Here is a 16,570-nt window from a genome sequence, read left to right on the forward strand (position 1 = left end):
AAAAGCTCGACATCCAAGTTGTGCTCTACACTGCAAATCTTATTTTAGAAAATATCCTACTTCAAAATCTTCCAAATAAGCAGAAGAACAAAGAGAAACAAACACTCTTTCTGCCTTCACAACTAGTTTTCCTGACTTGCCTTCACTACTTTCCTCAAAGTCTAATTAACATAAAGAAAGACCTTAGAGAAAAAATGTCTTTATTATTAACCAGGTTTTTTGCACTGGATTATGTGCCTATTGGCCCAGACCGCTAAATAACATCTACACAATGTTTCTTTTATGTTTCAGGAATTGAAAATAACTGTACAGGTTAAAGTACAAAAGTACACAAGACAGTGGACACGAAATATTCATGTATGAGCATTTCCCATCTGCTGCGTGGTTTGAAAAGTAGAACTTTAACTAAAAAATACTGTCCTTCTATAGTTCTCTCAAGTTTAATGGAAGTGGGTATAACCTGATTACAACACTAACACCAGTATCACTGATCTGATATTTACAAAAAAATTGTATTTTTCAATAAATTAAAGTCAATGCAACACCCATGCAAGCTAGAATGCTAGCTTTTTGGTGAACAAGGACCCAACATTTGAACAAGAACCTTCCATAGTCCCAAACTTTAAAACTGCCTCTTTTTTTTTCTTTTTTCAAACTGCATCCATTCCTCGCATTGAAGATGTAAATCCCAATCCCATTCCTCTTTGCGTATGAGTCTGTGATCTCGCCATTTCATACTGTGCATCTAGATTTCTGAAAACCTCTTCCTGTTGTTTCAGCGTTTTGTAACTCTCTTCATCAACTGAACTACATCCAGCTTCATCCTCACTCTAGAAACCAAACAGAACGAAACAAACATTAGCTGTGTAGGAAGCGGTGTTTTCATATACTGCAGGTGTCGTAAGTGTCACAATTTTTCATTACTGTTTTCAAAAGCTAGTAAGAATTCAAGCATTTGCTTTTATTGGACCATTCTAGTGTAGCTTTCCTCTCACTGTCACAAAACACACGGAGACCTTAATCCAGTTCCTTTGCTAACTCATTCAAATAAATGTCTCCAATTAATTCATCTATACAAACAACAGTATTTATCAGATTAGGAATACTGGTTACAGTTACCACTGCTGTTACAGATCATAACAGTTGCCTTGTTACACAGAAACATAATGAAATTCTGTAATTTGAACTGAATTCAGATTTACATAGTGCTTGTGAACTTTAATCAGAAATACTTAAAGTTTGTTAACCTGATACTGCCTGTTGTAGTTACATCTTCACTGGTACAATTGAAAAAAAAAAAAAGAAATTACTGTCCTACAAGTAATAATACACTTAATTACACATTCAGAACTCTTTACCTTAATGCCCATCAGCTTTCTGAATTTGACATTTTGGTCCTTGTTTCCAAAATTTAACTTCTCCCATATTTCTGCAGACTGTGATTTATCCTGTACAAGTTAAAAAAAAAAAAAAAGATGTATCACTTTTTAATATAATTTTCCATTACTATCACAATACAGTAGCAAGCAAAAAAGCAATACTAAAAACACAGAGTGGTCAATTATAGCTTCTAATAGCTTAGTCATCACTTTTCAGTAAAAAGAGATCATCTATATTTGATACTCAGTTGCAAGCTGTAAGCAAACTGGCAAAAGTAAAATTAAGATTGAGCTACACCTCTTGAGTTTTATGACATCAGGGGGTTTCCTAGGTCTAGTCATCTCAGTCCTTTGCCTCCTGAAGTTTTGGGCTGCTGCTAATAGGGAAACTTTGTAACAGATATGAAAGTAATTTTACTAGAAATAACACTGATAAGTATCCTTAAACTGTCTTGAGTGCAAGATGTTTCCAAACAAATTTTATGAAAATGAGAAAAGACAATATTACCCCTTCCTTTTTGCCTTGCCAAAGCATCTTCCGCTTCTTCTCTTGCTCAGCAAATTTCATTGGATTCACGGCTGCTGGGTTGTAATAGCTCGGGACAGCTATTCCAGTCTCTGCAAGTGCTTTTGCTTGCAGTGCTGCCATCTGAGCTGCCATTGCTATCTGAGGAGTTACTTGTGTTCCCGATGCCAGCAGAGCAGCAACATTAATAACAGAACCTCCAGTGGCTGCAGCCGCTGAAGAAGAAAGGTAATTTGCTATCAGACAATAAGTTCAGACTTTACTAGGCAAAAACAAACAAGAAACAAACAAAAGAAGCCTCAAACACTTCCCTTCATCAGAAATAAGTTTAAAGTGTCCAAATAAAAATGCATGATAAAATACATGTTGTTTGTAAATTAAGAAACATGTCTCCAATATTTTTGGGAAACCAGAACTGAAAGTGAAACTAACGTAACTCATGAATCTAAATACGCCTGAGCTGGTAACGGATTTCAAACTCTTGCTTAATGACGCATAAAGGAAGGGTCCAATGACTACCACAAAATCATCTACCAGCCTAACATACAACAATTTTTGCTGTATACCCGGTAAGTGACAAGAAATCCTGACTGTTTTTATTGGGGTTTTATGTCTAGTTTGGTTGGGTTTGTTTGTGTTGGATTTGTTTTTTCAAATGTGTTCTAGTTACGGTTCTTATACATGGACCAAGTTAACAATTATACAGACAACAGGACTGTGACACTCAACACAGGAGGCTCCATTCCACTCACACTACTGTTTAGGAATGAATGTAACACACATGCATTACCTGCAGCCATTTCCTGCTGCTTCTGTTTTTCAACCATTTCCTTCTCTCTCTGTTCTTGCAGTTTCTTTGCTCTTTCCAGTCTAGAAGTAAGTACATGAGAATAAAAATATTTAGACACGCAAAATCAACAGCAGCAGCAGCTTATTTATGTTACATATCATTAAAATAATAACAATTCCTGACCTTCTGGCTAATGCTTCCTGTGCATCCATAGCTGTATTTCGTCCCCGAAAAGGTGGTGGACTTGGACTCCGGCTATGACTCCTGCTGAACCTTCGGGGCTTTTCAATTCTTTTCTTTCGCTCTCTGTAACCAAAGTTAACAAGAGTTGCTAAAACAATGAAGGTACATATATACCATAATATTTAATAAAGTTATTTGATCATAACTCCAAAACACAGCTTAATAATTAATCTGGAGAGCTCTCAAGAACAGCTTTCACAGAGATTGTCCTAGAACAATGCAACAGTCACACTTGCCTTGTTACAAGATAGTGCTAAAACTGAAGATTTCCAACTGCAAATATAACAGAACATGTAATTCTGGGTATTCATTTACCCTCTTATACTTGATGTTTAGAATAAACAGATCTGGCTCTAGAGATTTTCATTCTAAAACCTGACAAGGAAAAACATTGTGTAACTTTTGGTAAAGTGAATAGCAAGAGAACTGTACAATGGTTCAAGTTACAAGAATGCTTTAAAAACCACAAAAGACCTCACAGCACTATAATTATGTAAAAAAAGGAGAATTTTTAAGAGGTCCAATTGAAAAACTGGAATAGTCCTCAGGGAAATTATTATTTCTCTCCCCTCTGTATAGTCTTCACTAAATGTGCTTTGGACAACTGTTTGAGGATGGCTAAATGGGAGAGCTGGTTTAAACACATGCGGTTTGTCTTGGCTTTGCTCTTGGGAAGGACACTACTGTGCAGAGAAGTATGAAGCATGCATTATCTGGAGCCTGACAATCTGAAAAGAACCCAGTTAAAATATATTTTTAAGCAAAATACCAAAATATTCTGCTCAATTCTCCTTTAGTAACTTTCGCCCCACCTTTTCCCAAACAGAAGTCGTTCTGATGACATATACATCAAGTCCCACCTAAGCAACAGCTGCTCAAAATACACATATAAAGGGCTAATAGCAGTATCTCTGTCAGGATCATTAATATCTACATTTCAGAAGATAAGGGCTTATCCCTGTTTAAGCCTCTGACACTGATGTTTTAAACAAAAACATCACAGATACTTGAAGTGTCCAAGAAAGCTTAAATGACAGGAGACATCACTCATGGTTTCCCCAGATTTGCCATAAACAGTAAGTTGTGATGTACAAAAATATTTCTGCAATTTTATACTTAAATGTTATTATAAACCATTTGAGATAATAGCTAACTTGACAACAGCCACTCTAAATGGCATTCAGATATTCTGTTTCTTCTGTTTGCAACTTGGGCAGCATCTACAAACATCACAAAACACAGACTGAAGTTATAAAAAGAGATCCTTGTTTACATGACAAATCTGGTAGAATACAAAGGAGGTGAGACTTATCTTTTCATAGAAGATGACAAGATGCAGATTCAGGCACTGGGAAGTGACAGATCTGCATTCCTGAGATAGGATGTAATGCATGTTTCAAAGATACCTTCATTTTTCCCGTGCTGACTATTGTAGTTTGGTCTTGTCTTTGGTCTGATGCTTTATTGCACTGGTAAACATCAAGGAAATAAATATTTGAGCTTTTGTATTTAAGTATTTCCATTTGAAACAAGCAGATGGTGTCATGTTTTCCACCCAGCATTTCATCAGAGTAATGCTACAAAAGAACTGCCAGGAGGGTCTACATGCCCACAGAATGAAAAGGTTAGTCTAAACACTAGTGAGCACAGATCACTTGAAAACATGAGCCTGAGATTATGCAGAGAACCCTCAAGAGAAGGTCAAGGTTTACTATTTACAAATGCTTCTGTCATAGCCTGCTAACTGTAACACACCAAATATTGCATGTCATGAATAAGGGGGTTCATTCCACAGTTCAGTTTTAATAGGGTAGGTTTCCACATCCTGTTTATCTGGATTGTGAAGTTTTCCTTGAGGCTTGCCCCATAACTTGAACCCAGAACTTGATGAAGCATCCTAGCTACTGTTAAAAAATACTTATGTCTCACTTATTTTCCGTCTCTAGGATCTGTGAGACAAATACAGTACTCACAAGAAATGGATTCTTGCAGTATATCCATCACTATCCAACAAGCCATGTCTCCAGTTGAAGAAATTCCTAAACTATAACTATCCCCTTACTTTTTCTTCCCACATTTGCTGTTCTGTTTCAGGCTATATTATTCAATATATTCATCAATGATCTGGATGAGGGAATAGAGTGAACTATCAGCAAGTTTGCTGATGACACCAAGCTGGGAGGAGTGGCTGACACTGGAAGCTGTGCTGCCATCCAGAGACCTGGACAGGCTGGAGAGTTGGACAGGCAAAAATTTAATGAAATATAACAAGGGCAAGTGTAGAGTCTTGAATCTGGGTAGGAACACCCCAGGTTCCAGTCTAAGTTGGGGAATGACCTATTAGAGAGCAGTGTAGGGGAAAGGGACCTGGGGGTCCTGGTGGACAGCAGGATGATCATGAGCCAGCACTGGGTCTTTGTGGCCAGGAAGGCCAATGGCATCCTGGGGTGGATTAGAAGGGGGGTGGTTAGTAGGTCAAGAGAGGTTCTCCTGCCCCTCTACTCTGCCCTGGGGAGACCACATCTGGAATATTGTGTCCAGTTCTGGGTCCCTCAGTTCCAGAAGGACAAGGAACTGCTGGAGAGAGTCCAGCGCAGGGCAACAAAGATGATGAAGGGAGTGGAGCATCTCCCGTGTGAGGAAAGGCTGAGGGAGCTGGGGCTCTTGAGCTGGAGAAGAGGAGACTGAGGGGTGACCTCATTAATGTTTACAGATATATAAAGGGTGAGTGTCAGGAGGATGGAGCCAGGCTCTTCTCGGTGACAACCAATGATAGGACAAGGGGTAATGGGTTCAAACTGGAACACAAAAGGTTCCGCTTAAATTTGAGAAGAAACTTCTTCTCAGTGAGGGTGACAGAACACTGGAACAGGCTGCCCAGGAAGGTTGTGGAGTCTCCTACTCCGGAGACATTCAAAACCCAACTGGATGCCCTCCTGTGTAACCTCATCTGGGTGTTCCTGCTCTGGCAGGGGGATTGGACTGGATGAGCTTTTGAGGTCACTTCCAATCCCTAATATTCTGTGATTCTGTGATTTGAATTCAACTGCAGAAACAAAAAACTCCTTGGGATGTGAAGTTTTCACAGAGCCATTAAACACATTAAACACAAAGTGTTCAAAGTGACTTTCAGTAAGTGCACATCATCTATAATAAATGGAAATAATGGGGAACTGAAGCCTTACATCTCATGCTGAAGGTGGCTTAAATAACCATTAAATGCAAGTAACATGTACACCAATTGAAAACCCAGCTCTACTCACCCCAGCTGAAAGTTTGGTAGAAAGTGCACGCCAAAATAAAATGTGACACAAACACTGTAATTCAACTACTTCTTCAGTAAGATAAGTCTTCTTAACAGTTTCACAAGTGGTGATGGAGCACTACGCAAGCGTGCTAGATTCTTAAGTCTCCAACGATCCATCGTAATGTTGAGTAGTCATAACCAACTTCTACATCCTTTAAATATGCAATTTGAAATACTCTAGTGAAAATACTACTAAATGAACTGGAACACTGTCAACACTTTGTTGGGAGCACTGAAGGGACACCAATGTGTATCCAAACTACTTGTTTTACTTTAAACAAGCAGGAAGGAAAAAACAGAACTGTAGCAGTCATTAAATCATATTTCAGCTTACTCATTCAGAAAATCCTACAGGGTTTAAGAATGCAAAGGTGATACATACAAATAGGCTCACAACTCTGCGCCAAGATATTTGAAAACATTAACTTCTACACAGTGATGAAAACCTCAATTCTAGCATATCCCAGGTGAGGCAAGGATTTCAAGTCTGTCAAACAGACCCAGAATAAGCCAGTACATGTCTAGCTAGTGTTTCAATCTGTGCTTCAAGAATTTAAGGAAGAAATGAAAGCACCCAAGACAGTGAGAAAAATTAACATGATAAATATTCTCACATTTAACGTGACAAAAAGGAGCTGGTAATCACTAACACAGAATAGTACACTCGAGCAGAAACATTCTGTCTGACACTAAATCTCCATTAGCACTACACTAACTGCTAGCTCACAGATAACAATTTTTTAAGTAAAGTCTGTGGAGCTGATCAGGTTTAGCTTCTGATCAGTGTTATCTGCTCTTACAGCCAGTGATTTCCAGTTAAACTTCCCTTTTATGATATATAAACAGAGAGGTATATACAGTACTATTTTTAAACTAGTCCTTTTCCAACCACACTACTCTCATGTTAAGCACATGAAAGGGCGGGTTTTATCTTAAATTTTTTGCACTTAACTATCATTTAAATATCCTATTAAAACCAGTAAATTCAGTTGTGGTACAAGAAACCAAGAAGAGCTTGAACTGTGGTCATCACTACTACCCAATACTTAACCCACTGTACCGGTACAGCTGAGAAAACACCAAACACATCTAGTTACACGAAACACGCATTAACTGGCAAACCCATCATTCTTCTATACATCAGCCCACCACAGAATGTTCAACCAAATATCACCAGTAAGTGTATACAAAAGTTAACACTTACCTGCTTCTACTCCTAGTTCTGCTTTTACTTCTACTTCTATGTCTGTGTCTAGATCTTGATCTAGAACGAGATCTTATACGTCGTTTTCTCTCTCTGCTGCGAGATCGGGATTTTTTCCTATCACGACTTCTACTACGATGACGTCTGAAACACACGTCCCAAATTTTTACATATATTCTCATGTTTAAACTCAGCTTCTGCTTAAGGATTTACATACAGATTTGTCACCACAGGGCAAAAAGCATCAGGTAGGGTGGGGAGACTGCAAACTACACATGAAGAGTTCATGCCTTGAACAGTTTAAGTTGTAAGACTGAGATGAAATTGGAAAGGAACTAAACACTCCCACCAGCCACAACAGACAAGTGAGTTAGCAGAGTTTATGTAAACAATTATACTCATCAATACAGCTATTTTTAGTTGTTCATTACAGTGTACATTTCAAAACAAATACACAGCCAAAGGAATTTATGAATCTTGCATCAGATTAAAGGCAACAAAACTCTCTTCCTCCCCATGGTATTCCAACACCTTGGGGAACGGATGCCAAATTTCACTTTGTGAGTCACACACCGTCCCTCAGTGTATTATTAGCTGAAGCCTGTTCCTTGCCATCATGTTTGCTGCAGATCCCTCAGCTTTGAGCAGAGCTGGCTGAAAAGTTCTGCTGGCAGCAATCTGCTTGTCCCAAGCGATTCTCCTACCAGCAGTGTACCAGGTGGCCTGCAGCACAGGGAGGCTGAGACAGCACTGCGTCTGGGCAAGGTCTTGGTTTAGGATGTAAAAAGCCAAAGCATTGCTAAAGTGTATTTTCTTTCCTGTCACTGACAACAGGGAACATTCAATACATTCTGTTTACATATTTTCTATATTCTATATACTAAATATAAATGAGACAGGTCACCTATATAAGTAATTTTACACAGAACCAGTCTGAAAAAAACAAGTAGCAGCAAATGCACTACCCAATGAAAACTGAAACATGCAATATAAATTGATGTTTTAGCATTAAATTAGGTCAAGAATGTAATTCAGCTGTACTTCAGAGCCTACACAAATCCCAAATACTGCTTTTGCATATGGTCTTGGAAAATAATCATGTAAAACAACTCACCTTTCACGAGACCTGGATCTTGAATGGCTCCTCCCTCTTGATGATTTTCTCTCTTTACGTTTGTGTCGATCCTCACCATTTTCAGATGAATTTAGGCTCTCTCTTCCTTTGTCAGAAGAATGTTCTTTGTCATTGTGGTCTTCAGATTTGTGCTTCTTGGAGGACTTCTCTTTGGATTCATGTCTTCTTGCCTGTTTTAAGAAGAAGTTGGTTCTTTCAGGAAAATAGTGCAACAAAGAGAGTTAGTATGGGTATCAGAAGATAAAAAATGATAAGTTGTGATGCAACATTAGTAACCTTAGGAGTGTGACTCAATCATCAGTGATGGCTGTTTTACCTAATGCCACCAACTACCCAAAGTTGCAAATGCACGCTATAACTTTTTCCCCTTTTCCCTCCTCCCCACTGCCTAAAGGATTCCTAAAGCATCCATCAGGTATCTTTACAGTGTTTCCATATAAGAGTTCACAACATTGTAACAAAAACTGTCATTCTCAGTTACTGTCTCCATTCCAAACATATAATAAGTACCTATCTTTAAGTATCTGATAATTTCTGAATGTGCATATATGCATACATTTGTAATGAATATTCAATATTTGCCTAAGCCTACCACATAGAAAGTTACTAAAATCCATACATAGTTGCAGACGTATACTATTTTGTTTGCTTTTAGAACTAAAACAATCTTCTATCCATCACTAGATAATTAATTTTTAGAGCACAACTCTTCTGTCAGTAAATACTAACAGTTTTCAAAAAGCAAAGTAATAAGTGACATGGTTGATATCCCATTTTTAGTATTTAAAACTAACATGCATCACTCTGAGACCTCCCAGAGTAGCTTTAAATTACATATATGGTGCTCTGCTACACTGCAATTTCTTCCTGCAGTGCCTCTTAAAAAAAGATCCCTTTTTATAGCCACAAGGCCAAAAATACTTAGCAAGGTCAGGTCTGATTTTTGCCAGTGTTTTCCTTAGAGACTAAGTCATGACATCAACACCTTTTCTTAGTATATCCAGTTTATTTTGAAATCTTTCTAGCACAAAAGCATAGCTCACTTAAATCTCATTTCTAAATAATGTTGTGTTTCAATTTAAGCATGATACATTCCTTTTAGAGTAAACCCCAATTCTTCAGGTTTGTTTTTATTTTTCCTCACATAAATCTGTTAACCACTCATAAAACCTTTCATAACCAATCATAACTCTCTCAAAAGAAACAAGTCTGGAAAAGATGCTACAATTGGCTTACTCAAGCCTTTCTAACTCCTTATTAACACATATCAATTTCTAAACATATTTAATTATAGTTCTTCAAGAATACAATAATATTTTTCCTGCTTTTACAGTATATTATTAACTCCTTGAATAATCAGTTGTTACATAAAAACACATCTGAAGTTTGTGATGTTACCTGTATATTAATTTTAATTATATATTTACATAAGTAGTTGTTCTGGTAGACAAAAAGAATTACTGATACGCAGTATTTAGGCTACAGACGAAGAGCTTAATCTTGCAAATGAATGAAAACAGTAAATCTACTGTGAGACATTATTCCTTATCTGCTCACTCCGTGAAACTTAGGAACTGTTAAATAAATTGTGTAAGATTAGATGCAACAGCATGGCAAAACACTGGACATAATTATAACCAAGGACCTTTATTTTCAACATTAACAGATCTATATATATATATTTTAACCACGTCTTCCAGGCACACACTTAGTAATAAACCACCATGATATCCCATAACGGATTTAAGATATTTTTAAGGGAAATATGAGTTTGAATGACTAATAGTTACCTTATCATGAAGTAGGCTTATAATTTTGCTATCTGAGTCTGCAGCGTCTTCAGTTCAGTCTCTTCGCGCATTAGCACGCTGAGTATGATTTATTATAGAAATGTTATCATGTGAGCTAAACAATATATTCAATTTCACAAAAACTCTCCTAGATTATTTTTCTTTTCCTGCTTTTTTATTTTTTTCTTCCTCATTTTTTAAACAGAGCTTCCATTGGCATGAGGGAAGTAGAAGTTCCTGACCTGGGTCAAAATTTAAAAAGTCCCTCATCTGACCCAGCCTGCTATTGCCCCACATGGCTTAAGGTTTTTTTGTGACTATTTTGATGCCCCTGGTTTGCTCATAACTGGCTTGCACACCAGAGAAAATATTATATTTTCAGGGTATTATTCATGCTGTCTCTTCTCACTTTCCAATATACACACACACATTTATCTAAAAAAAAAAAAAAGAGACAGCCCTGCTGCTACTGCCATGTTCCCAGCCGACTCAGCTTGTTTGTCAAGCTATGACAGTCTTTACAATTAAAGGATGCAATAAACAGAGCTCAGTCATGTGGGGTATTATTTTTAATATACTTAAGCAATGGGTATGTGTCATTGAAAGTCCTAAACATCAGCCAGGAATAAAACTATTCAAGGCTTTTGGTTAATGGAAGCTCTGTGAAAGTCATCAAGAACACCATTCTACTTCTCCACATGAATTCTTTCTTTTGGCTGTTTCCATGAAAAAAGAAATTAAGTTACTAGTTTCTGAAAGCATTTTTATATAAAACTATTACCTTGTCAACATGATGGCTGCAATCATGCGTCACTATGAAAGGATCTCCATATCCATTTTTAAGCTTAAAGTTTCCAATTTCTTGTACTTACCATAAAGTCATTTATACAGATTTACACATATGTGCATTACTACAAGATACTTTAAGATGTATTGTACAATTACCTAAACGCTACAAAGTGTTAATTACCTCTTTGCTTCTGCTCCGGCTTCTGTGTTTTCTTCCTTCAGTATCTGTAAAACAAAACATTTATTGTTTTTTACCAAGTTAAAGAGAAGATCAGCTGGCTATAATGTTTCTAGTTCTTTTCAGTTATTCCACCCCACCTAAAGTCAAGATCAGAGATTTAGAAAATAAACAGCACTATTTGAATACCTACTGCAGAAAGCAAACTCTAGATGTTATACCCTGTTCTTTGTTCACATTTATTTTAGCTCCAACAGGGAAAAACGAGCCCATGTCATATTCCAGTCACATTCCTCAGCCAGGTGATCTTATTTTTATTACAACCATGCAAAAGTATCCCAGTCTAAGCATATCAAATTAAAATAAAGACAAAATAGTATGGTTTTCTGTTTGGTCTTGTCCCCCCCCCAACAGCCCCTGACCACTGATACCCTTTTCCTTAGCACTTCTATCACTGAAACAGAAAAGTTTCAAAACAAGACATTTAAGATACAAAACCAAAATTAGTAGCTACTTTTTCCTGCCAATTCTAACAAGTTACTAGAGCCAAGTCTGTATGTTTCTTCCAAAAAAGCTTTAAAGAGATTTCAGTTCTACAAGCACACACCAGAACATATAAGCAACTTCGCTTATATGAAGACCATACCTGACTTCCGTCTTCTTTCCCTTGACCGTGAGCGTGATCTTGAATAATGATGCTTTGATGTTCTGGGAGAACTAGAGGCATCTGACTGTTCCTTTTTCTTCTCTCTTTCTGGAGAGGATTTTTCTGGGGCTACTCCATCTCGTTCTGTATCACTACCCTGCACATGGGAACAGATGTTTAAAAAGCAAAATCTTAGGACTGAAGAACAGGAAAAACAATTTTCTTAGTACGTCCTCTGAAGACGAACTTAAAATTATTTTCTGTAAAGACAAACTCATGAGTAACCGTGAGTAGTCCTAACAGTTCTAAGTCACAGAGGACTTGAACTGGCATGATCTTCTACCAGCTGCAGTTTTATTTGCAAATGGAACAAGACACTTGAAAACTTCTCAAATGATGAGTTAAATATATTTAATTATTATTAATTATATTTAATTTAATTATTATTATTTTGAGAACAAAGCAGTTAGTTTTTCTCAAACAACAGATATTACAGACTGTCAGTAATATATTGTGTATTAATCGTAGACTTCCTTCATAACATGCTGCAAGTAAATCTACTCTTTAGTCTGTCCAATCTGTTATTAATTTTCAACGGTACAAAGATACATCTATAGGAAAATCTCTTAAAGAGTGAGAGATAAAGCAGCTGTTCACTTCTCTGTTTGTGTGGTATACTGATATCTAGTTCAAAACACATGAGCATATGGACATCTGCAGTAGAGCTTGAACTATAGTCTGTGACGCTTTAGAACATTAGATAAAGAGTAGAAACTGACTACCCTATTTGTGATCTTTGCCATCACAATCCTTGGCATTCCACATCTATCATCTGCTTATCTACACTTCCCCCACTTCTACTCAGAGCCTCCCTTTTCCATCTAAGGCTTCCAAAAGACTCAGTTACAAGAAGTTTCAAAGGAATTTTGGTATTTCTATAAATATACATTTTGAAGTAATTTTGATGTCCTGGTTTCAGTTGGGATAGAGTTGATTTTCTTTCAAGGAGTTGTGTTTTGGATTTAGTATGAGAAGAACACTGATGTTTTTGCTGTTGCTGAGAAGCCAAGGACTTTTCAGCTTTCCATGTTCTAGCAGGTGCATAAGAAGCTGGGAGGGAGCAAAGCCAGGACAGCTGACCCAAGCCAGCCAAAGGGGCATTTGACACCATATGGCATCATGCTCGGTACATATTTTGGGGGAAAAAGGAGGAACGAGGGGATGTTGAGAGTTATGGCATTCATCTTCGCAAGTAACCACTATATGCGATGGAGCTCTGCCTCCCAGGAGATGGCTGAACAGCTGGCCGATGGGATGAAGTGAATGCATTTCTTGTTTTGCTTTGCTTGCATATGCAGCTTTTGCTTACTTATTAAACTGCCTTTACCTCAAACCATGAGTTTCCTTGCTATTCTGATTCTTGCCCCCATCCCACCGGGGGAGAGTGAGCAAGCAGCTGCGTGGTGCTTAGTTGCTGACCGAGGTTAAACCACAACACTTGAGAAGGGCACAGAGAATACCAGCTAACAGTCTAAACGAACCAGGTTTTTAAACATACTACCCAACTGAACTTCAGCCTACTGCCACATTTACCAAGGCTACCAGTCTCATTATTTATATACATTGCTACTCACTAATGCCCTTGTGCACTGCACCTTAGAGAAATCTCTCAGCTCTACAAAAACACAGCAAAAAAAGGATGACAGACTTCAACTAGATGGCTACAGGGTCTTGAACACACCCCTCACTTACTGCTTTAGAGGAACCCCAAAGATAGTGCCTATAACCTAGATGCAAAACTACAAGTCCATAATTCTTCAAACCATTTTACAGAAAAATGTACCTTAACAAGCTAAGTTATATAAACCTAAATAGCATCACAAAAAGGAAAAAAAAAAGGGGGGGGATTAATTTCTTCCAGAAGTTTTCAGTCCTCTTGTTTCACCACTGACAGGCCAAAGTTTCAAAACAAGAACTTAAAATACCAGATTAAACACCACAAAGTATTTAAAGCCAACTTTGAAGAGTTTAATCAGTTTAGAATCCGATTTGTTTGGCATTTTCTTTTCTTGCACTCAAGACTATTTAATAACTTTTGTAAAAAATAACCACTTCGGGTTTGATAACGATTCGTATTGGTTCTTCAACTCAATTATGGGACAAACACCTTTATATATTACCAGGCCACACGAACACTTTTATACGTTAACAGGCCACATAGATTTTTAAAAGAGAATAAAATTACACTCTTAGGTCGTGTATGAACATAAAGGACTGTGATAACTACAGCAGATGCATTTCCTACCGAAATTAATCATAAATATAGTAGGATAATAGACCTGTGACTAAACACAAAGATAAAGAATCGGGCAGGGAAAGCTACAGGAACGTGAACTGAGCACGGCCCAGCCGGCCTGGCTGCTCCCTCAGTCCCTCTGAGAAACGCCTGCTCCTATCGCAGCAACACTTCCCTCCCCAGCCAGAAAATGACAGGGCCTAAGTCACAAGGCTTCCTCGCTTCTCTCCAAGCCCAGAGAAGTAAAAGAGAAACTTCTGGAAACGAGGAGATAAGTAACGGGTGAAAAGCAGCCACCCCCACCCCGAGGCCCATCATGGCGCCGACAAGCGAAGGAGCGGCGGGCGCCATTTTGTCTCTCCGCGCACACGGCCGCCCGACCCAGCCCTCCCCGTCTCACACGCTCTTCCCTCCCGCCCCGCGGCAGCCCCCTTCCCAATCCGTCTATTCTGCAAAAATCCCGGCGGCGAATGCCACTCACCGCCATAACCGAGCGCCCGGGACGTCGCTTCCCCCACGACAACTCCTCACAAGCGGCTCAACCTCCCTCAGCGACCGCAACGCTCACGAACCGAGGCGACAAACCCCACCCTCCCTCTCCCTTGCAGGCGCCCGGATGTAACCGCGGGGCGGGGGCAGGCGGCTGTGCGCGCGGGAGCCGCGGTGCATTCTGGGGGCGCACAGGGATTAGGCGGTATCTTAGCAACGGTGCCGTTCGCCTTTGGAGGTGGTTTGGCCGCGCTGCGACCCGTAGCGTTAGTCAGGACTCCCGCCAATTTGAAAGCCTGAGGCAGCGGCGGGGCGGCGGTCGCGGTTTGTCACCGGCCCCCGGGGTCGCGGTGAGGAGATGGGAGAGCGGATCGCGGTCCCTGTGGGCAGGGGTGTCCGCTGGTCGGTGGGGAGGGCTCTCTAGCACGGGATTTGCCTCAGCCGCGGGCGCGAAACCTGTCCTGCGTTCGGTCGGGCCCGCTGGGGACATCAGCTGGGAGTCACATTGCTCTTGTGACTTAACTTTGTCTTTTTTAGACATGTAATTTACGTTTAGGAGGCTTATTGTACTACTCTACCTCCTGGGCACAGAATCACAATAGAATAACAAAATTGTGTGTGGTCATATAACTTTTTTAAAGCTTTACAGCATGTTCCTTTATTGCAGGTAAACATGTGGAATGAAATTGAGCTTCTGGCAAATGATGACACAGGGACTGTGCAGCTCCCCGTAGGTTTAGGACACGAATGTGGAACTGCGTTGTACCAAGTGAATACGCTCCTTCAGATCAAATCTTCAGAAAAAGTAGCGTTCATCAGAACTGTGTTTTTATTTTTCTTAATTACTACCAGAGCTTTGTCATATTATATTTAAGATCCTTTTTCTTCTTAGGTCTCTGTTAACCCACAGCTGTTTGCATGCAGCTCAAGGGATGGCAGTATCATTGCTGTTGACAGATCCGTGACGCTTCTGGACAGCACCGGGCAGCTCCTCCAGATGTACTTTCAGCTTGGTAAGTTCATCCCTTTGGAATTCCACTGAAAGTTAAAACTGACTCGTAACATATCTATGTTAGGTTTATATAGGAAACTAGCAAGTATCTTGCATACTTAACTAGCCTGTAAAATAAAACATTATAATAAATACCTAAGTAATAGTGATTGCTGATTCTGTATACTATTAACTAAGTAATCTGTACAATTCAATTAGAAGGCTCACTAACTTTTCACCGAAATGGGAATAATGGATACCAAAACCACTCCCTGTATGCCCTTTCCTGTACATAGTTTAATCAAAGTAAATAATTTTGAAGAAATCAAGGACACTGTACTGTTCAATTCCTGTGTTTCGAATATGAATGTCTATTAAAAAACAAATATTAATGTTTGACATTTTGCCATGGAACTTTTCAGATTCTGATGTAGATGTAGTTGGTACGTGTCAAGAAAACCAATTTCTTGTGGTGGGTGAGAGAAGTGGCAATTTCCATCTTATTCACATACCATCTAAACAAACCTTGCTAACCAAGGTACAGTAATTTTTCTGCTCTAATTTTGCTGAAAACCTTTTGTTCTTAGAATTTCTTGAGCTGGTTTATTCTTTCTTTCGAATATCAAAATATAAACATTCTTGTTTTGTGAACACATCTTGCAGTTTGAACAAACAGTTTAAAGGGACACTTTTGTTCCCATAAGTAACAAATAAGCACAATATCACAGAATGTTAGGGATTGGAAGGGGCCTCAAAAGATCATCTAGTCCAATCCCCCCACCGGAGCAGGAACACCTAGGTGAGGAA

General features: G+C 38.9%; 2 protein-coding genes across 5 annotated transcripts in view; one reads left to right on the top strand and one right to left on the bottom strand.

The window, feature by feature from the left end:
* Positions 1-183: 183 nt before the first annotated feature.
* RSRC2 (arginine and serine rich coiled-coil 2) lies at positions 184-14,885 on the bottom strand. 2 transcript variants are annotated; one of them, XM_082066360.1, is made up of 10 exons: positions 14,765-14,885; positions 11,988-12,144; positions 11,345-11,388; positions 8,564-8,754; positions 7,450-7,593; positions 2,879-3,001; positions 2,696-2,775; positions 1,888-2,120; positions 1,359-1,448; positions 184-830 (listed from the first exon to the last, which is right to left on the bottom strand). In XM_082066360.1, the coding sequence occupies exons 1-10, from the start codon at positions 14,768-14,770 to the stop codon at positions 651-653; spliced, it is 1,248 nt and encodes a 415-aa protein (XP_081922486.1). In that variant the 5' UTR covers positions 14,771-14,885; the 3' UTR covers positions 184-650. The 2 variants fall into 2 exon arrangements, with proteins under 2 accessions (XP_081922486.1, XP_081922487.1); XM_082066361.1 differs by lacking the exon at positions 14,765-14,885 and adding an exon at positions 10,375-10,452 and having other exon boundaries at positions 8,564-8,776; positions 11,988-12,086.
* A 146-nt stretch (positions 14,886-15,031) lies between these two features.
* Positions 15,032-16,570, top strand: part of KNTC1 (kinetochore associated 1) — a 40,400-nt gene continuing 38,861 nt past the window's right edge. The window contains exons 1-4 of one of the 3 annotated variants that reach the window (XM_082066546.1): positions 15,032-15,096; positions 15,440-15,577; positions 15,665-15,785; positions 16,186-16,301. In XM_082066546.1, the coding sequence (XP_081922672.1) occupies positions 15,446-15,577; positions 15,665-15,785; positions 16,186-16,301 (369 nt within the window). In that variant the 5' untranslated portion in view covers positions 15,032-15,096; positions 15,440-15,445. The remainder of the gene's footprint in view (positions 15,097-15,439; positions 15,578-15,664; positions 15,786-16,185; positions 16,302-16,570) is intronic. The other 2 variants (XM_082066547.1, XM_082066548.1) reach the window with 2 other exon arrangements.

This window comes from Streptopelia decaocto, assembly GCF_964273445.1.
Source record: "Streptopelia decaocto genome assembly, chromosome: 15".
In the NCBI taxonomy this organism is placed as follows: Eukaryota; Metazoa; Chordata; class Aves; order Columbiformes; family Columbidae; genus Streptopelia; species Streptopelia decaocto.

Excerpts from the sequence above, each read along its gene's own strand:
- RSRC2 (XM_082066360.1), bottom strand. Across the intron at positions 11,389-11,987 it reads GGAAAGAAGACGGAAGTCAG|ATACTGAAGGAAGAAAACAC; the intron begins GTATGGTCTTCA and ends TTTGTTTTACAG. Across the intron at positions 2,776-2,878 it reads CAGGAAGCATTAGCCAGAAG|ACTGGAAAGAGCAAAGAAAC; the intron begins GTCAGGAATTGT and ends ACTTACTTCTAG.